The sequence below is a fragment of the Pristiophorus japonicus genome, chromosome 15 (genome assembly GCF_044704955.1).
Source record: "Pristiophorus japonicus isolate sPriJap1 chromosome 15, sPriJap1.hap1, whole genome shotgun sequence".
Taxonomy (NCBI): domain Eukaryota; kingdom Metazoa; phylum Chordata; class Chondrichthyes; family Pristiophoridae; genus Pristiophorus; species Pristiophorus japonicus.
This window is the reverse complement of record NC_091991.1, coordinates 44,503,357-44,525,020: the sequence shown is the minus strand read 5'-3', so window position 1 is coordinate 44,525,020 and position 21,664 is coordinate 44,503,357. Positions and strand designations below refer to the sequence as shown.

At 42.6% G+C, this 21,664-nt stretch overlaps 2 protein-coding genes across 3 annotated transcripts in view; one reads left to right on the top strand and one right to left on the bottom strand.

Moving 5' to 3' along the window:
• Positions 1-15,587, bottom strand: part of LOC139280730 (dedicator of cytokinesis protein 4-like) — a 511,619-nt gene extending 496,032 nt beyond the window's left edge. Inside the window, exon 1 of the mRNA XM_070900388.1 lies at positions 15,432-15,587. Coding sequence (XP_070756489.1) covers positions 15,432-15,468 — 37 coding nt within the window. The 5' untranslated portion in view covers positions 15,469-15,587. The remainder of the gene's footprint in view (positions 1-15,431) is intronic.
• A 245-nt stretch (positions 15,588-15,832) lies between these two features.
• znf277 (zinc finger protein 277) overlaps positions 15,833-21,664 on the top strand; it is a 92,547-nt gene continuing 86,715 nt past the window's right edge. Inside the window, exons 1-2 of one of the 2 annotated variants that reach the window (XM_070900386.1) lie at positions 15,833-15,914; positions 18,639-18,840. In XM_070900386.1, coding sequence (XP_070756487.1) covers positions 15,884-15,914; positions 18,639-18,840 — 233 coding nt within the window. In that variant the 5' untranslated portion in view covers positions 15,833-15,883. The other variant, XM_070900387.1, reaches the window with a different exon arrangement.

Genomic DNA, 21,664 nt, shown 5'->3' with positions numbered 1-21,664 from the left:
TGACAGCAATACAATCACTAGTCAATGCATGTGCAATGCACTGTGTAGCCACAGGAAGGGAACTTTCGATGTTGGCTTGATACAAAACATCTGCAACACCAAAATGTAAAATTCCAGCTAAATATTTTTACGTTTTAGATTTGTCTGCAGTTTAGTGGAATTTACTGCGGGCAAGTGTAACTTTTTCTCAAGTTACTGCTACTGGTGTTTACTGGCAATGTAGCCTTAATGTTGAGTCTTGCTGATGCAAATTGTGACTATATTTGTGCACTAACTGACTGATGCATTTTTAATAACTTGACATAGTACAGGTACTCAACAATTGCCATGAGATGACCATCAAACTCTGAAAATGTTCTACCAAGTGCCAGAAAGTAATTAAATGGCTGAAGCTCATTTCTGCACCAACACACTGCTTATTTAATAAAAACAAGCAATATAAAATTCAAATTTTTCTCAAATTAATGCAAATTGATATCAAGAGCGCTCCAATCTCGGAGCACTTTGCAATACTTCAGAAATATTTCAGAAACAACTTGCATTTATATAGTCCTTTTAACGAAGTAAAATATCCCAAGGCGCTTCACAGGAGCGCTATCAAACAAAGTTTGACACCGAGCCGCATAAGGAGATATTAGGGCAGATTACCAAAAACTTGGTCAAAGAGGTAGAATTTCAGGAGCATCTTAAAGCAGAAAAGAGGTAGAGAGCAATGTTCCCTTTAATTTTGGGTGCGCAGCCCCTTTATGGGGATTAATTGGCTGATGTATTTTCAAGAACTTGATGCAGTGCTCAACAATTGCCAGATGTCGTCTTTATCAAACTCTAAGAGGTTGTGCAGCCCATTTAAACTTCCGCGCATGCACGGTTTTTCCACTGAGAAATTGACAAGAAGCCTGCGTGGGAGCTTCAGACAGCTACGTGGCTGCGCAGCTAAACAGAAACTTTGGTAGCGAGGTGGAGAGGTTTACGGAGGCAATTTCAGAGCTTAGGACCTTAGCAGCTGAAGGCATGGCCACCAGTGGTGGAAAGATTGAAATCAGGGATGCTCAAGAGGCCCGAATTTGAGGAGCGCAGATATTTTGGCAAGGTTGGAGAAGATTATATAGAGATAGGGAAGAGTAAAGCCATGGAGGGAATTGAAAACAAGGATGTGAATTTTAAAAACCCAAGATGTTGTTTAATAGGGAGCCAAAATAGGTCAGCGAGCACAGGGGTGATGGGTGAACGGGACTTCGTGCAAGTTAGGACATGGTCAAAAGAGTTTTAGATGACCTCAAATTTACAAAGGGTAGAACGTTGGAGGCTGGCCAGGAGTGTGTTGGAATAATGAACCCATTGTTCAGAAACTGCAAATTATGAACACTCCATCAGCGGCAGCATATTTACCATGTTATGTTTGAGATACACCAGGTACCCAATAGACTTCAGATTACAAGATTACACATTTTTACAGGAATTATAGCAATCTTGATGCAGTATTATAGAGTACTGATAAAATTAAATTCCTTCACATAGAATTATAGAATCGGAGAGTCATAGAATGGTTACAGCACAGAAGGCGGCCATTCAGCCAGTCGAGCCCGTGACAACTCTAAGCTGGTCCCACTCCCAGCTTCCCTGTAGCCCTGCAATTTTTTTTCCTTCAGATACTTATCCAACTCCCTTTTGAAAGACAAGATTGAGTCTGTCTCCACCACCCTCTCAGGCAGTGCATTCCAGACCCGAACCACTCGCTGCGTAAAAAAGTTGTTTTCTTACATCGCCTTTGATTATTTTGCCAATCACCTTAAATTTGTGTCCTCTGGTTCCCGACCCTTCTGCCAATGGGAACAATTTTTCTCTCTCTAATCTGTTCAGATTCCTCATGATTTTGAACACCTCTGTAGGGGAGGATGAAAACCCCCTCATTTTACCCAGAAGGAAAAGGGCTGTGGGATCAGTCTGTGCTGTGAATTGAAACCGATGGAAGGAAAACTTTGGGACACAAATGGAGACCCCACCCCAGTGTTTGGACTCATAGGAAAGGGAATTTAATTTGGAACTATCTATCTATTTGCGCAAGTTTACCTTCGTAATCTATCTTTCCTTTCTTTATTGCTTTTTTAGTCATTCTTTGCTGTTTAAAATTTTCCCAATCTTCTAGTTTCCCACTAACCTTGGCCACCTTATACGCATTGGTCTTTGATTTGATCCTCTCCTTTATTTCCTTGGTTATCCACGGCTGGTTATCCCTTCTCTTACCACCCTTCTTTTTCACTGGAATATATTTTTGTTGCGTACTATGAAAGAGCTCCTTAAAAGTCCTCCACTGTTCCTCAATTGTGCCACTGTTTAGTCTGTGTTTCCAGTCTACTTTAGCCAACTCTGCCCTCATCCCACTGTCGTCCCCTTTGTTTAAGCATAGTACGCTCGTTTCTGACACAACTTCCTCACCCTCAATCTGTATTACAAATTCAACCATACTGTAATCACTCATTCCAAGAGGATCTTTTACTAGGAGATCGTTTATTTTTCCTGTCTCATTACACAGGACCAGATCCAAGATAGCTTGCTCCCTTGTAGGTTCTGTTACATACTGTTCTAAGAAACAATCCCGTATGCATTCTATGAATTCCTCCTCCAGGCTACCCCATGCGATTTGAGTTGACCAATCGATATGTAGGTTAAAATCCCCCATGACTACTACCGTTCCTTTTTCATATGCCTTCATTATTTCCTTGATTATTGCCCACCCCACCGTGAAGTTATTATTTGGGGGCCTATAAACTATGCCCACCAGTGACTTTTTCCCCTTACTATCTCTAATCTCCACCCACAATGATTCAACATTTTGTTCATTAGAGCCAATATCATCTCACAACTGCCCTGATATCATCCTTTATTAACAGAGCTGCCCCACCTCCTTTCCGAATCGTCAGATACCCCTGTATGTTTAATTCCCAGTCTTGGCCACCCTGCAACCATGTTTCTGTAATGGCCACCAAATCATACCCATTTGTAATGATTTGTGCCGTCAACTCATTTACTTTATTTCGAATGCTGCGTGCGTTTAGGTAGAGTGTTTTAATCCTAGTTTTTAAACCATGATTTTTAGTTTTGACCCCTCCTGCAGCCCCTTTATATTCAGTGCCAATCCGTGCCAGCTTTCCTTAATTAATCCACACCTATCTAAGTGACTGTTAATTTTGTCCCTTATTACAGTTTCTAAAAGCTTCCCCACTACCAAGGTTAAACTGACTGACCTGTAGTTGCTGGGTTTATCATTACTCCCTTTTTTGAACAACACTAACATTTGCAATTCTCCAGTCCTCTGGCACCACCCCCGTATTTATGAAGGATTGCAATATTATGGCCCGTTACTTTGAGATTTCCGCCCTCAGCATTCTAGGATGCATCCCATCCGCTCCTGGTGATTTATCTACTTTAAGTCCAGCCAGCCTTTCTAATATCCACATGGCACAGGATGTGCATTACACAGAAACATAGAAAATAGGTGCAGGAATAGGCCATTCAGCCCTTCGAGCCTGCACCACCATTTGATAAGATTACAGCTGATCATTCCCTCAGTACCCCTTTCCTGCTTTCTCTCCATACCCCTTGATCCCCTTAGCCGCAAGGGCCATATCTAATTCCCTCTTGAATTTATCCAATGAACTGGCACCAACAACTCTCAGTAGCAGGGAATTCTACAGGTTAACAACTCTCTGAGTGAAGAAGTTTCTCCTCATCTCAGTCCTAAATGGCCTACCCCTTACCCTAAGACTATGCCCTCTGGTTCTGGACTTTCCCAACATCGGGAACAATCTACCCGCATCTAACCTGTCCCATCCCGTCAGAATCTTGTATGTTTCTATGAGATCCCCTCTCATCCTTCTAAACTCCAATGTATAAAGGCCCAGTCGATCCAGTCTCTCCTCATATGTCAGTCCAGCCATCCTGGGAATCAGTCTGGTGAGCCTTTGCTGCACTCCCTCAATAGCAAGAACGTCCTTCCTCAGATTAGGAGACCAAAACTGAACACAATATTCCAGATGAGGGCTCACCAAGGCCCTGTACAACTGCAGTAAGACCTCCCTGCTCCTATACCCAAATTCCCTAGCTATGAAGGCCAACATACCATTTGCCTTCTTCACCATCTGCTGTATCTGTATGCCAATTTTCAATGACTGATGAATCATGACACCCAGATCTCGTTGCACCTCCCCTTTTCCTAATCTGCCACCATTCAGATAATATTCTGTCTTCGCGTTTTTGCCCCCAAAGTGGATAACCTCACATTTATCCACATTATACTGCATCTGCCATGCATTTTCCCACTCACCGAAACTGTCCAAGTCACCCTGCAGCCTCTTGGCATCCCCCTCACAGCTCACACTGCCATCCAGTTTAGTGTCATCTGCAATCTTGGAGATATTACACTCAATTCCTTCATCCAAATCATTGATGTATATTGTAAAGAGCTGGGGTCCCAGCACGGAGCCCTGCGGCACTCCACTAGTCACTGTGTCATTCTGAAAAGAACCAGTTTATCCCGACTCTCTGCTTCCTGTCTGCCAACCAGTTCTCTATCCACGTCAGTACATTACCCCCAATACCATGTGCTTTGATTTTGCACACCATTCTCTTGTGTGGGACCTTGTCAAAAGCCTTTTGAAAGTCCAAATACACCACATCCACTGGTTCTCCCTTGTCCACTCTACTCGTTACATCCTCAAAAAATTCCAGAAGATTTATCAAGCATGATTTCCCCTTCATAAATCCATGCTGACTTGAACCGATCCTGTCACTGCTTTCCAAATGCGCTGCTATTTCATCCTTAATAATTGATTCCAACATTTTCCCCACCACTGATGTCAGGCTAACCGGTCTATAATTACCTGTTTTCTCTCTCCCTTCCTTTTTAAAAAGTGGTGTTACATTAGCTACCCTCCAGTCCATAGGAACTGATCCTGAGTCGATAGACTGTTGGAAAATGATCACCAATGCATCCACTATTTCTCGGGCCACTTCCTTAAGTACTCTGGGATGCAGACTATCAGGCCCCGGGGATTTATCGGCCTTCAACCCCATCAATTTCCCTAACACAATTTCCCGCCTAATATGGATATCCTTCAGTTCCTCCTGCTCACTAGACCCTCAGTCCCCGAGTACTTCCAGAAGGTTATTCGTGTCTTCCTTCATGAAGACAGAACCAAAGTATTTGTTCAATTGGTCTGCCATTTCTTTGTTCCCCATTATAAATTCACCTGAATCCGACTGCAAGGGACCTACGTTTTGTCTTCACTAATCTTTTTCTCTTGACATATCTGTAAAAGCTTTTACAGTTAGTTTTTATGTTCACGGCAAGCTTCTTCTCGTACTCTATTTTCCCCCTCTTAATTAAACCCTTTGTCCTCCTCTGCTGAATTCTAAATTTCTCCCAGTCCTCAGGTTTGCTGCTTTTTCTGGCCAATTTATATGCCTCTTCCTTGGATTTAACACTATCCTTAATTTCCATTGTTAGCCACGGTTGAGCCACCTTCCCCATTTTATTTTTATTCCAAACAGGGATGTACAATTGCTGAAGTTCATCCATGTGATCTTTAAATGTTTGCCATTGCCTATCCACCGTCAACCCTTTAAGTATCATTTGCCAGTCTATTCTAGCTAATTCACGCCTCAAACCATCGAAGTTACCTTTCCTTAAGTTCAGGACCTGAGTTTCTGAATTAACTGTGTCACTCTCCATCCTAATAAAGAATTCTACCATGTTATGGTCACTCTTCCCCAAGGGGTCTCGCACAACAAGATTGTTAATTAGTCCTTTCTCATTACACATCACCCAGTCTCGGAGGGCCAGCTCCCTGGTTGGTTCCTCGACATATTGGTCTAAAAACCATCCCTAATACACTCCAGGAAATGCTCCTCCACCGCATTGCTACCAGTTTGGTTAACCCAATCACTATGTAGATTAAAGTCACCCATGATAACTGCTGTACCTTTATTGCATGCATCCCTAATTTCTTGTTTGATGCCATCCCCAACCTTACTACTACTGTTTGGTGGTCTGTACACAACTCCCACTAGCGTTTTCTGCCCCTTGGTATTCCGCAGCTCCACCCATACCAATTCCACATCATCCAAGCTAATGTCCTTTCTTATTATTGCATTAATTTCCTCTTTAACCAGCAATGTCACCCCACCTCCTTTTCCTTTCTGTCTATCCTTCCTAAATGTTGAATATCCCTGGATGTTGATTTCCCAGCCTTGGTCACCCTGGAGCCATGTCTCCGTGATGCCAATTACATCATACCCGTTAACTGCTATCTGCGCAGTTAATTCGTCCACCTTATTCCGAATACTCTTCGCATTGAGGCATAGAGCCTTCAGGCTTGCCTTTCTAACACACTTTGCCCCTTTAGAATTTTGCTGTAATGTGGCCCTTTTTGCCTTGGGTTTCTCTGCCCTCCACTTTTACTTTTCTTCTTTCTATCTTTTGCTTCTGCCCCCATTCTACTTCCCTCTGTCTCCCTGCATAGGTTCCCATTCCCCTGACATATTAACTTAACTCCTCCCCAACAGCACTCGCAAACACTCCGCCTAGGACATTGGTTCCAGTCCTGCCGAGGTGCAGACTGTCCGGTTTGTACTTGTCCCACCTCCCCCAGAACCGGTTCCAATGTCCCAGGAATTTGAATCCCTCCCTGCTGCATCACTCCTCAAGCCACGTATTCATCTGAGCTATCCTGCGATTCCTACTCTGACTGGCATGTGGCACTGGTAGCAATCCTGAGATTACTACTTTGGAGGTCCTACTTTTTAAATTTAGCTCCTAGCTCCCTAAATTCGTCTTGTAGGACCTCATCCCTTTTTTTACCTATATGCACCACGACAACTAGCTGTTCACCCTCCTTTGTCAGAATGCCCTGCACCCGCTCTGAGACATCCTTGACCCTTGCACCAGGGAGGCAACATACCATCCTGGAGTCTCAGTTGCAGCTGCAGAAAAGTCTATTTATTCCCCTTATAATTGAATCCCCTATCACTATAGCTCTCCCATTCTTTTTTTTTTGCCCACCTGTGCAGCAGAGCCACCCACGGTGCCATGAACTTGGCTGCTGCTGCTCTCCTCTGATGAGTCATCCCCCTAACAGTTCCCAAAGCGTTGTATCTGTTTTGCAGGGGGATGACCCTGCACTACTCTTCCTGTTGGTCACCCATCCCATATCTGGCGGTGTACCCTTTTCCTGCGGTAAGACCAACTCACTAAACGTGCTATTCACATCATTCTCAGCTTCACGGGACTGAGCTTCCCTACCATGCCTCTATTTAATAGGTTATTAACTAACTTATTGAAATAAACTTCAGACTAAGAGTCTTAAGTCGGGCCTACTTTCATCTCTGGCTCCTTCTCTCGCTCTCTTAGTTAAAGTCTTTATTCACACGATTATTTATCGTTATATTAATTAATTTATCTAGTTACATTAGAAAGAATAAACACGAATACTCCTTGCTTTTGCTGTTCTTTTGGAATTCGGCGCATTTCTTTGTGCTTCTTCGGTGCTGCTGCCAATTCCTTCCAGGTCCGCTGTCCTCGGGCCCCGCGCTCTTTATCCTGTGCTGTCGCCTCTGCTGCCGATTCCTTTAATTATTCTCCCCATAAAGTGTGACAGATATCCTCTATAATTTCTTAACTCTAGCTATATATATATATATATTCTGTCCTTGACCTCTCCAGGATATCCTTCCTCTCCAGCACTAACATTCTCCTCAACCAATACTGTCACACCACCTCCCATCTTTCCTTCCTTATCTTTCCTGAACACTTTATAACCAAGAATATTTAATACCCAATCCTGCCCTTCTTTGAGCCAGGTCTCAAATTGCCACAACATCATATTCCCATGTGGCTATTTGTGCCTGCAGCTCACTTACCTTGTTTACTACGCTTCATGCCTTCAGATACACACACTGTAAACCCATCTTCGACCACCCTGTATTTTTTCATAGTTTGACCTCACCCAATACCTTACTATTTCTTAATTTAGTGCTCTCTGCCTCTCCCAATCCTTTGAGCACTTTATTTTCCCTTCCAAATGTTACATCCTGGTGCGCATTCCCCTGCCAAATTAGTTTAAACCCTCCCCAACAGCACTAGCAAACCTCCCCGCGAGCATATTGGTTCCTGTTGAGGTGCAACCCACCTGGCCTGTGCAAGTCCAATCTCCCCCAAGAATATGAAGCTCTCCCTCCTGCATCACCTTTCCAGCCATGCATTCACCTGCTCTATCCTCCTATTTCTATATTCACTTGGGAGTAATCAGGAGATTACTACCTTTGAGGTCCTGCTTTTTAATCTCTTTCCTAGTTCCCTAAAATCTGCTGCAGGATTTCATCCCTATTTCTACCCGTGTCTTTGGCATCAATATGGACCATGAGCTCTAGCTGTTCACCCTCCCTCCTCAAATGTTCTTCAGCTGCTCAGTGACATCCTTGACCCTGGCACCGAGGAGGCAAAATACAATCCTGGAGTCACGTCTACAGAAACGCCTGTCTGATCCCCTAACTATTGAATCCCCTATCACTATTGCGGTCACAATATTGTTCCTCCCACCCCACTACTCTGCAGCTAAGCCACCCGTGGTGCAATGGCCTTGGCTCTGGCTGCACTCCCCAGAGGAACCATCAGAGAACAGAATACTGGTTGGATAGCGAGATGCACTCAGGGGAATCCTGCACTACCTGCCTGGTCCTCCTCTTCTGTCTGGTGGTAATCCATTCCCTCTCTCCCCGCGCACTCCTTAGCTGCGGGGTGACGACCTCCTAAAACATGCTATCCACAAAGCTATCAGCCTCAAGGATGCACAGCAGTGACGTCAGCTGCTGCTCAAGCTCTGAAACCTGGAGCTTGAGCTCCTCCAGCTGATGACACCTCCTGCACATGTGGTTGTCAAAGACATGGGAAGCTTCTTGGATTTCCCACATGGCACAGGATGTGCATACCATGGGTCTGAGCTGCCCTGCCCTGCCTCTATTTAATAGGTTATTAACTAACTTACAGAAATAAACTTGACGGGGCTAAAAATTTGCCAACCTTACGCCCATTTTTTTGGAGATATTTAGCTAAAAATGGTGCGGCGGGCAATTCGGAGAAGTCTTGTGGCGGCGCTTTTTAAACTTACCACTGGGGAGAGGACCACCGCCGTGCAAGACTCAAAATAGTGCCTTCACAAAAAATTTGGCTCAGCACGCACCCGTATTCTGCATGAAAAAAACTGCCAGGGCAAAACTTGTGTAGGTATGAAGACCTATAAAAAAGGTAAGTTAAAGTTTTTATGTTTTAATTCTTTTTCAGCTATTTGCTAGTTAAGTGTCTTGTGAATGTTTTGTGATTTTATATTTTCTGTTTTTTTGCAATTTAAAAAAAAAATTTTCCCTCCCCCCCCACCAAGGTCTCGCAGCGGTATCAGCCATGGAGTCAAGTTGCAGAAAATTCGCCGTTTGCTCCACGAATCCTCGCGCAACGGCGATTTTTACCGCTGCGCAAATCGAAGCCTGAATTTTAGGCCTCGTAGCGGTCGCGGAGTGAAAAGCAGTATTTTTGTTGAAAAAAGTACTGCTTTCACCAAAAAACGAATTTCTAGCTCAAGAGTCTTCAAAGTCGGGGATCTCCGGCTGCTTCTCACTCACTTAAAGTCTTTACTCATACGATTATTTATGGTTATATTAATTAGTTTATCTCGTTACATTAAGAAGAATAAAACACTTCTTGCTTTTCCTGCTGTTTTGGAATTCGGTGCATTTCTTTGTGCCTCCTCCGGTGCTGCTGCTGACTCCTTCCAGGTCCGCTGTCCTCGGGCCCCGCACTCTTTATCATGTGCTGTCACCTCTGTTGTTGGTTCCTTTCATTATTCTCCCCATAAAAAAAGTGTTAGATATCAAATCATTGGTTGTAGGTCTGTCACACATTACAAGGACCACACTAGTTTCAATATGTTGAAGTAGTCAGAATTCAATTTGCAAGCATAAAATTTTGTTCAATAGAAATGATTGGATAAATGTAACAACAATATCATGTAGTTATATAGCACCTTTAATGTAAAACATCCCAAGATGCTTCACAGGAGTGTTCTAAAACAAAATTTTACACTGAGCCACAGAGATATTAGAGCAGATGACCAAAAGCTTGGTGAAAGAGGCAAGTTTTAAGGAGCGTCTTAAAGGAGGAATGAGAGGTAGAGAGACAGAGAGCTTTAGAGGGGGAATTCCAGAGCTTATGGGCTTGGCAGCTGAAGGCACCCGCCACCAATGGTTGAGCGACTGAAATCGGGAGTGCGCAAGGTGATAAGAATTGGAGAAGCGCAGATAGCGCGGAGGGTTGTAGGACTGGGAGATTACAGAGACAGGAAGGAGCCAGACCATGGAAGGATTTAAAAACAAGTCTGAGAATTTCAAATTAAAACAATCAAAAAAATATCAATCCTAGCTGCTAATTTGTAGCTGGTCAGTGTCTAAAATATAGTTAGCATTAGATCATTAAAATTGTGTAAAATCACCCCACTGAGCTCCATTGTGGTGTATATATTCTGTCGAGAATAAATAAGTAAACTACTGTAAAACACTCCAGTGATTTTGATACCACCATGAATCATAGGCATGGTTTTAGTTTCATCTAAACCAAAGTGTATACAACAGCCTTGAATACACATTACAATGCATCGAACTCTTTGTTTCAGCTAACTTTTTCATTACGCTTGACAATTTTCTAAGTAACTCCATAACATGCGACAGGAAGAATGGATGTTATAAATTGTATAATACTAGGCCAGTGCTAATAATAGTATCAGCTACAGAAATAGTAGTTTTATAGAGGTGTAAAACAGATTACAAATGTGTCAATAGAATCGTTGAAACTTACTGCACAAAAGGAGGCCATTCGACCCATTGTGTCTGTGCCAGAGTCTTCTCATGGCCAAGTTGGCTTTGGTTTGGACCAATGAAAGGAGAGAGTGGGGGTGAGTGCTGGCCAATTGGGCAGCTGTGTATTGCGGGAGGTGTGAAGACAGTATTGTCTGTGTGAGCTGGAACCCAGGCCAGGTAACATTGAGGGGGCATTAATGCACGGAGTGCCTGCCTCTGTAACTCGGTGGACAGGGCTCGGTATCTCAGTCTCACTCAGTCCTATGAGAACAGTGCAAGTCTGAGGCTAAACATGGCTGTGTCTGTATGTGTATACAAGAGCTGTTTTTATGCGTGGGAATAGCAGAACTACTGCACTTCATTTCCATTATAATGCCAGAGGCAACTAGCATGGTAACCCCCGCCCTCAACCGTGTCTGAGGACAACCCCCGCTTCCCCAATCGGTTTGTCACAGGAGGGCCCGTTTCCTCACTGTGCCAGGTTGATCCCCTTCTCCACTAATCGGTTTGTGCCAGGGTGACCTGCTTCGCTCACTGTGCCAGGTTGATCCCCATCCCCGCTCATCGAAACTTGAAATGCGGAGATAGCACAGCAATCATTAATAAATCTGTGAAAAATAAGTGACTTGGGCAGTGATGTGAATTAAGATTTTCTGAATAGGTCGTATCGACAGTGGGTACGAAAAACGGACGTTCCTGAACAGTATTCTTGTATTATTTATAAACAGCATCTGAATGTGCTTCAACAGTACAATGTCACTTCTATGCACATTTGTTTCGCATGTGTAGTGGATATGAGCAACTGTTAAAATATAGGCTGCTAAAAAGGTTGCCTCGCTCCGCTGTGGAACTTACATTTTCCGTCCTGGCTACTTTGCTCTGCTCCCACCCTGTGCCCCGCCCCAAGATCTGGTTTAGCAAATATGGGCACCCTAATCTACATAGCGTTTAATAGCCACTCAATTGGAAACGTTGGCTGAAGGAGTTTTTAAAAAGTAGCAACATTTATTTTTAGTTATGCCAGATATACATTTGATCAAACATCTTTCATAACTTTGTGTAAATAATACCGCAATTTGTTAGATGTCCGGTTCTTACCTACTCAGTAACAGAATAGATGCTCCATTATTTGAATTGTGCCTATAAAGTAGTAAACACCAGTCCAAAATATTTCTATAAAATCAGGTGTTTTTTTTATTTGTTGAGAAATAATCGGCATACAAAAACTTTGCCTTTAAACCAATATATCCAATCTATAGAGTGCCTATTGCTGGTGTTTAATGTGCTTAATTTCTGGGTTCAAAGACTCATCGGGAAAGATTTTCGATTTTCGATCCGGACATAAAACTGGCGTTGTGGATCGTCTGTTACAGAAACTGCCCGATTTTCATCTCCATCCAATCACAAATGATATTTCCCACCAACGACAAATTTCAACCCCTGTGACAGGTAGCTCGAGGAATTTTTCACGAGAGATCTTAACAAAACATTTGTGTGGTATTAATTTAGTGCCTGGCCACCTTTGACCTTTGCTGTCATGTCCCACAAATTATTTATGTGACAAAAGAGCAGCTGTAAAATCCACGAAAATAAAACCCAAAAGAATATTTCCTGATTTATGCCACACAATTTCCCCTGGTCGTCAGCTGGATTCTCTCCATCTTCTCCCTGGTTTCCCCACGTCCCCAGTGTTGCAGCTATACCTTTGAAACAATTTCTGGAGCTGCAAGATGCTAGTCACAGCCAACAACATCCAGATTTCGCTGCAGGTTGCAGGTCACACTATGTGGCCAGATACGTGAAAAGAGCTTTGTGTCTGGCCAGTAAATTTTTAATCAGAAAATGCTGGGAACACTCAACGGGTGAGTTAGCAGCCGCCAGGAGAACATATAAAAGTGTAGATCTTTCAACAGAACAGTTCGAATGAAGAAGCGAAACCTGAAACATTAACTCGTCTGTTCTCTCGACGGATGCTGACTGACCTGCAGGGTGTTTCCAGCATTTCGTGCAGTTTTTTTTTGCTTTTGAGTGGTTTATTTTCATCTTTTGAGAGCACAGGCAGAGCTTCCACAGACTCAAAACAATCTTGCTGCTTAAGTTTATTAAGTATCCAGGACAATGAATGAATTACTTAAGCATGTTTAAAATCTGGCTTGACGCCACGATGTTTCTGTTTCCAGCGGCCAATTGCAATCGGTGAGAGCCTCTCAAGGGCAACCTCATACGCCGCATTCATTCGGTTTCCACAGTCATGCAAAATAACAGTATCCCGAAACAGCGGTGTCTGCATTACAGAAAACCTTCGTAATGTTACAAACGCTTTGCATTTTTTTTTAAGTGCGTAAACATTACAAATGAAACGCTAGTTTTTCCACAGTTGAAATGTCAGCAATGAGAATTGATCGTTTTGGAGTCAAATGGCACGGAATGAAGAAATCGGTTGGTTAATTATCTTTAATTGACTAGTCGCAGGCAACTTTTCCAAAACAATAAACTTTGCCAGACTAAGACATTTCTAAGTGGTCTAGATTGTTCATCTATTTGTATTACAGTCAGTCTCCAATTGTTATACGTATTGTACATGGATGAAAGATAAATAGCATACGAGGGAAATCAAGTGGTTTTACGAGTTATTAAGAATGATACATATATTGCTTCTCGTCCCCCTCTCCATCCACATGGGTCTGGAGATCACACGCACAATCCATTTACTGCCGAGTGACAGACAACTTGCAATATTGGGCACGTTCTCAACGCAAGTTCACAAGTCACAGTTAATATACTCACACACACACACGCACACAGGCACGCACAGGGAAAGCGTCTTCTCACTGAACCAGCTTATTCTAAGCAGGTAAACGTATATCCATTAATAACCGAACGTGCTGACTTGATCATATACCATCTGTGAAGAGTTTATCGGCATGATACTTTTTAAACAATACTTTGCTAATGTCGACTTGACCAACTACCCACAATAAATGAGGGGAACTTTCGCTTCCATGCCCTCTCGAATGATCAAAGCACCGATCGAGCATCCTGTCCTCGCTGGTGCGTGGATTTCATGTTCCTGCAGAGTTTACATTACACGATAAGCAAGTCCCACGCTCCAAATCCGTCCGATCCACTGGGAGCGTTATTGGGAGATGAAAAACTGCAGTCCGCTCTGTTTAAATTCCAGAGAGATTTGCAGCACAGTTCTGGCCAAATTACAGAGGGAAACTGAAAGCTCAACAATCATTGATCGGTGGGCAACAACCACAGATGTGCTCTGGCAAAAATATAGATATACATTTTTAAAAACGACGGCAGGGTCGGCATTTAGTAACTGGAATTAACAATCCAGCAGATTGAGGCAACGTGAAGGACATCGTGAGAGCTGGGTATTAACCATCTCTGAATCACTGTACAGCTCCATTCACAAGAATCCCGGTAAATGTCCCGACACACAAACCTTTCACCTTCACAAAGCTCTCTAGCGGCACTTCACGCTTTGCCCTCGGTCAGGGTTTATTATTATTATTATTATTATATTATTAATAAGTATAACGGGCGTCAATAGAACAAGTTGTATTGAGGTGCTCAGATTTGTTAAATGCCGCCGCCGCCTATTCCACCTGTTTTTCTTCAGTTGCACCAACCGCTGTAAAAAGCGATGTTTATATCAATCCTGCATTGATCTGTCCCGCTGAGACGTGGCGGTAACATGCATATTGCGCTGCTTTGTTGTTACACTCACTCAGAAAATTAAAACATAAAATCATTCCCCTTCCTCTTTGAAGCGTGCATGTTGTATTTTTTAATAATTAATGGGAAAGAATGTTTCAGATCTGCTTATCTTATTTGTTTATTGATCAGCGCAGTATTATTTATCGGTTTCTAAACTTTACGCAACTCGGACCGTACACCCAGATTACAAAGAGCAAACCGCTGAAGGCTGTGAACCTCAGCCAAATATAAATGGGCAGAAAATGTCATTTCGGTGCAGTATTCTACAGATAGGTATTCGCGCACATTCACAACCTTTGTCTCCCCGAATAACAGGTTTATTGGTTTTATAAAAATCCACACAAATATTGTGATTAGCGGATGCCAACGATGGATGGGTAGAAGCAATAAGATAAAGCTAAACAAAGGCAGGGGAAGAAAACTCCAGGAGACAATAATATCTGAAAAGCGTTTGAAAAAAAAAGGAAAGGTAACGAGACCACAAAGCAATGAGGACAATCAACTCATTCCTCCCTCTCAGCAAGGGCATTTTCAACACGAACAAGGAAAGAAAGAGGAAAAAAGGCAATTGGCAGCGAGAGCCCGATGTGTCCCCGCGGGTAGAGCGGCTCGCACCGTTAATGAAGCGGCAACATTATTGTGGCGGTGGGGTCAGTTCTCAGCAGCTTTATTTTGACACATCGCTTTGCTCTCTGCACAGACCCCTGTCACTGGCCCCAAGCGCACTCACACAAACTCATTGCAATTCAATTCAAGCAAAAGGGGCAAAAAAATGCCAAGTAAGCCGGCAATTCACTCACCCACACCGTATTTCTCATTGTCTGTAGGTATCCACATTGTCGAGGCAGATATAAGACGGGTGCATATGTTTGGACAACAATAAAACTTGTCCCCTAGCGCGCCCCAGTTCCTGAGCAGTTTATCCGCGGGACCATTGTTCAGGCTGTGGACGGGCAAGAACCCGACGGCCGCGGGGACTGCCGGGAGCTGTAGTCCAGGGGAACCCGCGGCCGCGCAGCACTGTGGGAGTTGCAGTTCCCAGCGTGGGCGCCGCAGCCGCGGAGACCTGTGGGAGATGTAGTCCCCAACACCAGGCCCGACCCCGTGTCCAGGCAGAGCCAAGAACTACAACTCTCCCAGGTTACACCGCGAAACCCTGCGTATCACTGTTCAATCGGTTCGCGATTGGCTGCCAGCCGGTTGTTATGGTTTCCGGACGGAGGCACGTGACTTGTCATTGGTGGGTGGCGTGATGGCGGCGCTGGGGATGGCAGCTAGCGAAGGTGGGAAATGTTACGACCTGAATATTTCTAGTTACTTCTTGTATTGCGGGGAGAGGGGAAGCAGGCCTGTAGTAACCTGTTCTCATACACACGATTAAACCACAATATGTGGGTAAAAGTCAGGAATGAGTAGAATCTTCAATCCATTTAAACATGGGGAACTGTGTCTTTTTATTGCAGCACGAGTTGCACATTTAAAGTTCAGTAAGTGTCACACTTCGCGCAAACTAATTTGATTGAACTGTTATAGACTAAGGTGGCTGAATATCCCAGAGGACATAATGATTTCTGCGCTGTTGAGGGCAAGAAGGTCGATGAGGGTGATATATAGAGAGTCACAGCCCAGGAATGGGTAGTTCAAGTGGGTTTATTGATAAATATGCTCTAGTTTAGGACGATTACTTCTCAGGATCAGGGTGTCAGTGTTAATAGAAGTGGTGTCCATGACACAAAGGTAGCAGTAGCGCTAGCTGTATACTGTTGACTGTTGCCTGCATTCCAAAATATACATCTTGTATACTTCTCATTATTTATGTACCTATTGGATTTTGTATCAGTCTAGCGTTTTGGCTACTTTCAGTTGCTTTAGTGCCAGTGCAGTTAAAAGTATGAATCATAAACTGTCCATTTTCATGCACAAGTTTTTCCATTCTGCTCCTTGTCTGTTTCCATATCAGCCACTACAATGAGATTTGAGCGAATAGAATGAGATACTTGACTGATGCAACACTACATAGGCTGGACATAGAGGGTCACTTTAGCAGCCAGAACATGGTAAAGTCTGAAAGTTAGTGAGTGCTTGGCTGCCATCAATAAGTTCTGCGCAAAGCACAGTTTCATTGCAAGGAGAGAAAGGAAGAGATGCATTTCAGAGTCCCAGACTATTCCTCAAACTAAATCAGAGATCGTCCAGATCCTAAATGGATACACATCACATCTTCAGGACTTGGCAGAATATTCATCCTCTTCAGGTCAGAAGATCTGGATGAATTTTATAGAGCCTGTGAAAGGAATGGGTGTTTCTGGTTCCCCAGTTTTTTGTGTTTTTTTTAAATGAGTTGTATTTTGAGTCCAGATGCGCTACAACTGACTATCTGAGATTAATTATCACAGATGTTAGAGTGTCCCTTCTAGTGTGTTTAATATTTGACACTTATTTCCAAACAAATTTGGAATTAGGTCTGGCAATGCAAATAAATAAATGACCATGGATACTAAAATGCAACCTGCTTTTGTATGTGCCCATCTAATATAGATAGTTCATTTCAATAGATTTGAAGTGAACCTTCTCTTTGTTTTTTCTCTCAATGTTGTTTATGATCTGATCTGTGTAAGTATATTTGTTTTACAGATATTAGCATATCTGACAGAGGAGCTGTGCAAGACATACCAGGAAGGTTATGGTGCGGTCCTTAGTCTGTGTTGGGTTAGCTGATCCCAGGGAGCAGCAGTACAGTACTGTAGTTGGCCTGTCTACCTTGGGTTTAGGAGGAGAGAAAATGGTCAGAGTTGTTGCTTTGATTGCTATCTCATGACTTTTGCTGGAAATATATGTGTAAAATAAAGACCTGATCAGGTTCAACTCTATTGACCTATCGTCAAATAGCCTGCTAACGCACTCTTATTTTTTTATCGAATAAAACTCCTGTGAAGTGCCTTGGGATGTTTCACTCTGTTAAAGGTGCTATATAAATACAAGTTGTTGTTGTTTATGAGTAAGGCCTGTTAGTGCAAAGTACCAAAGGGTTGTCTATGGAACAATAGCCAAGCAAGGAGTTAACACCTTCAGGAGATGAGGGAGTGGAGAAAATTGTCCAGAGTCTTTTTTTAATGATAGAATCTGAATTTATAGGAGGCTATTCTGCCCACTGTCTTCCAATGATAACACTTCGACTGGAGTTAGCTCCTCAAATTCCAATTTCCTGCCTCACCCTGTAAGCTTTTATGAGATAAAACAAATCTGCTTTTTACCCTTACATGATTGCTAGCATCTTTATAAATGACTAGAGTTGTTTTCTATTTGGCAGCTTTGCTGGTTTATTTTATAAATTGATTATGGAGCAAAAAGGAGAGGGAGATGGTATTCTCAAGAAAATAATGTACATACACCTATATACATAAACATACTTTTCAAGGACTTGTAAAGTCAGAGCTTACCCACTGCCACTGCATGTGCACAAAATTAGGAGATTTCACATCAGGCTACTACAATGTAATAGTTGTGGAGAGGTTCTAACTTGTCATTATCATAAATTGCTCAATATGAATATTTGCTCATTATTAAACTGTTGATTATTGTACACTTAAAGATAAACCATATCAATGCCTAAATGCCTCATGTCAATTAAAAATATTTACTCACTCTTGGAGAGTGCAAACCATTCTTCCTACCCCATCAACATGACTTGAGAAATTCTAACTTGCCATATTCAGAAGACAGCATGACGTGTTTTATGAACAGAAAAGAGCAGTTCTGATGTATATATGCCAGTGCTGATTTTAGGCACAGCTTGATACATTGAACAGGAGTCAGCATCCATCCAAGTCTTTAATGCACTCAAATGCATTTTACAATCACTATGTTGGGACTGACCCCATATGATCAAAGACATTGCAATTTTTCCCTTCAGGAGTAAGAATTATAAATAACTAAATGAAAGTACAAAAGGGCATAGATTGGAAGTGTTATTCAATTAACTAATGCAGTGGATTTTGTGTTTTCAGAAAACAAAGACTGGATATTGGAACCTCTCTCCTTGCCAGAGGCTCCATGTTGCACTGCTCACGTGTTCACTTCTCTGCCGTTACCGTGCATATTTTGTGAAGAATGTTTTCCTGCAGAAGAGCAGGAAAAGCTACTCAGGCACATGATCCTTGAACACAAACTGGTCATAGCTGATGTGAAGCTCATTGTAGATTTTAGAAGGTTTGATGATTTAATTTTATTCTCAGTTCTTGGGCCTTTTCTGTTTTTGCAGGGTTAATGTACATATTGAATGGAGATGGACATTAAAAGTCTCTCAGCAAATATATTACAGATTAAAAAACTGTAAAGTTCACTTGCTTCTGAGATGTACAAGAAAAAAGTGCAGCTGAAAATGTATACGATGCCTCTTTTGTATGGTGGCATTAGCCTTTGTGTAAATCAGTAAAGAGGTGTTATAAGGGGTTTCTATCTGTAGAAGAAATTGCATTTCTAATAACTATCTCTGTTCAATTTTGGTAAGGAATTGAGGCTGAGGAAGTAAAGGCAACCAAAGTTCACTTAAATATTCCCATACAATGCTTCTATCCCTGTACAGTACTTCTCTATCAATGTAAGACGTTTGGATGGGAATGGTCTATATATTTTTGAATCTGCCCATGTGATGTGCACAAAGGCTTGTGAATGTGCAGAATTTTTCCAAATCCCCCTGACCATAACTAGTGGAGAAGCACTGCACCAGTACATGTGGGCAAATTAGCCATATTACTGATGCAGCAGCAGTGATTTATTTCATAGCCAATTTTCTCTTCTGATAATACTCTGGGCTATAAACTGGGTGCTTTTTTTAATTCAGGAAAGCAAATACCGACTGCATACTTGCAAAAGGAATTGAAAGGTACAGCACTTTGATATACTATTTGGTGGATGTTTTGTGTAGAAGGATAAACATTGCAGTTCAAATCCTATCCGATGTTAAAAAATATTGTGTAATAATGTATCTACCACAATCACTGATATGTTACGAGAGACCAAATTGGAAGACATTTCATTCGTAAAATGGCCTCTTTCCCTGCCTCTAATACATTTACCTCATTAAAAAGTATAGTGCCGTAGGATTGTTTAGATCCCGGTTTAGTTTCAAATTGACCCAGCATCAACCAACAACCACTTGCATTTATATAGAACTTTTAATGTAGAAAAATGTCCCAAGATGTTTCGCATAAGTGTAATCAGACAAGAATCAACACTGAGCCATAGGAGGAGATATTAGGGTTGACTAAAAGCTTGGTCAAAGAAGTAAGTTTTAAGGAGGACCTTTAAAGGAAGAGAGGTGGAGAAGCAGAGGTTTCGGAAGTTAATTCCAGAGCTTCGAGCCTTGATGGCTGAAGGTACGGCTGCCAATAGTGGGATGAAGGGAGGGAAGGAAGGATGCACAAGAGGCCAGAGTTGGAGGAATGTCGCATTCTTAGGTGTTGGGGTGGAGGGGAGGTGATTTTCCGGCTGGAGAAGCTTCTGAAAATAGGGAAGGGCGAGGCCAGGAAAGGATTTGAACATGTGGTTGAGAAATTTGCATTGGCTCCCGCCCCCAGCGCCTCAAATGTAGGTCAGCGAGCACATTGGTGATATGTGAGAGGGACTTGGAGTGTGATGGGACACAGGTAGCAGGGTTTTGGATGAGCTCAAGTTTAAGGAAGGTGGATGATTGGAGATTGGCAGGAGAGCATTGGAATAGTCATGTCTGCAGATGACAAGCATGGATCAGGGTGCAGCAGCAGATGGACTGAATCAGGTGATGTTATGGAAGTGGAAGTATGTGATGTTTGTGATAGAGAGGATACAGAGTCAGAAGCTTACCTTGGTGCCAGATAGGATACTGAGGTTGGTCATGTTTTCTTGCACAAACTTCACATTGGAAACTACGTTTTAAAAATGAAATATTTTTCTACATTCCTTTTTATTAAAAAATGGATAAGACCTATCCTATCCTCAATTAGCTCAACTGTACAGCCAGTAGTGATGTTTTCTGGCAGGAAATTATTATACTGAGAATTTTTTTAAATTGTTCACTACAAGCTGGCTGTTCTCTCGATTAGTACCTCCATTTTTGTGTGTTTCAAAGCTGTGTGCAGAAATTTGAAATGTGCCATTTAACCTCAAAACTTGGAAAAGGTGAGCTGAGACGATGCAATTATTTTTGCAGAGGTTTAGAAACATTGAGAAAATGCTAGCCTTAGGGCTGGATTTTCTTTGGATTTGCACCCCATTTAGCACATCGGCAGGACGCAAAAATGATTTTTTGGGGGCATGAAACGAGGCGCACAAGATTTTGCGACCGGGCAGATACATAGAAACATAGAAATTAGATGCAGGAGCAGGCCATTCAGCCCTTCGAGCCTGCACCACCATTCAATAAGATCATGGCTGATCATTCAACCTCAGTACCCCTTTGCTGCTTTATCTCCATACCCCTTGATCCTTTTGGCCGTAAGGGCCATACCTTACTCCCTTTTGAATATAGCCAATGAACTGGTCTCAACAACTTTCTGCGGTAGAGAATTCCACAGGTTAACCACTCTCTGAATGAAGAAGTTTCTCCTTATCTTGGTCTTAAATGACTTGCCCCTTATTCTTAGACTGTGACCTCTGGTTCTGGAACTCCCCAGCAATGGGAACATTCTTCTTGCCTCTAATCTGTCCAATCCCGTCAGAATTTTATATGTTTCTATGAGATCCCCTCTCAGTCTTCTAAACTCCAGTGGATACAAGCCCAGTTGATCCAGTCTCTCCTCATATGACAGTCCTGCCATCCCGGGAACCAGTCTGGTGAACCTTCGCTGTACTCGCTCAATAGCAAGAACATCCTTCCTCAGATTAGGAAACCAAAACTGAACACAATATTCCAGGTGTGGCCTCACCAAGGCTCTGTACAACTGCAGTAAGACCTCCTTGCTCCTATTCGCAAATCCTCTAGCTATGAAGACCAACATGCCATTTACCTTCTTCACCACCTGCTGTACCTGCATGCCAAACTTCAATGACTGAT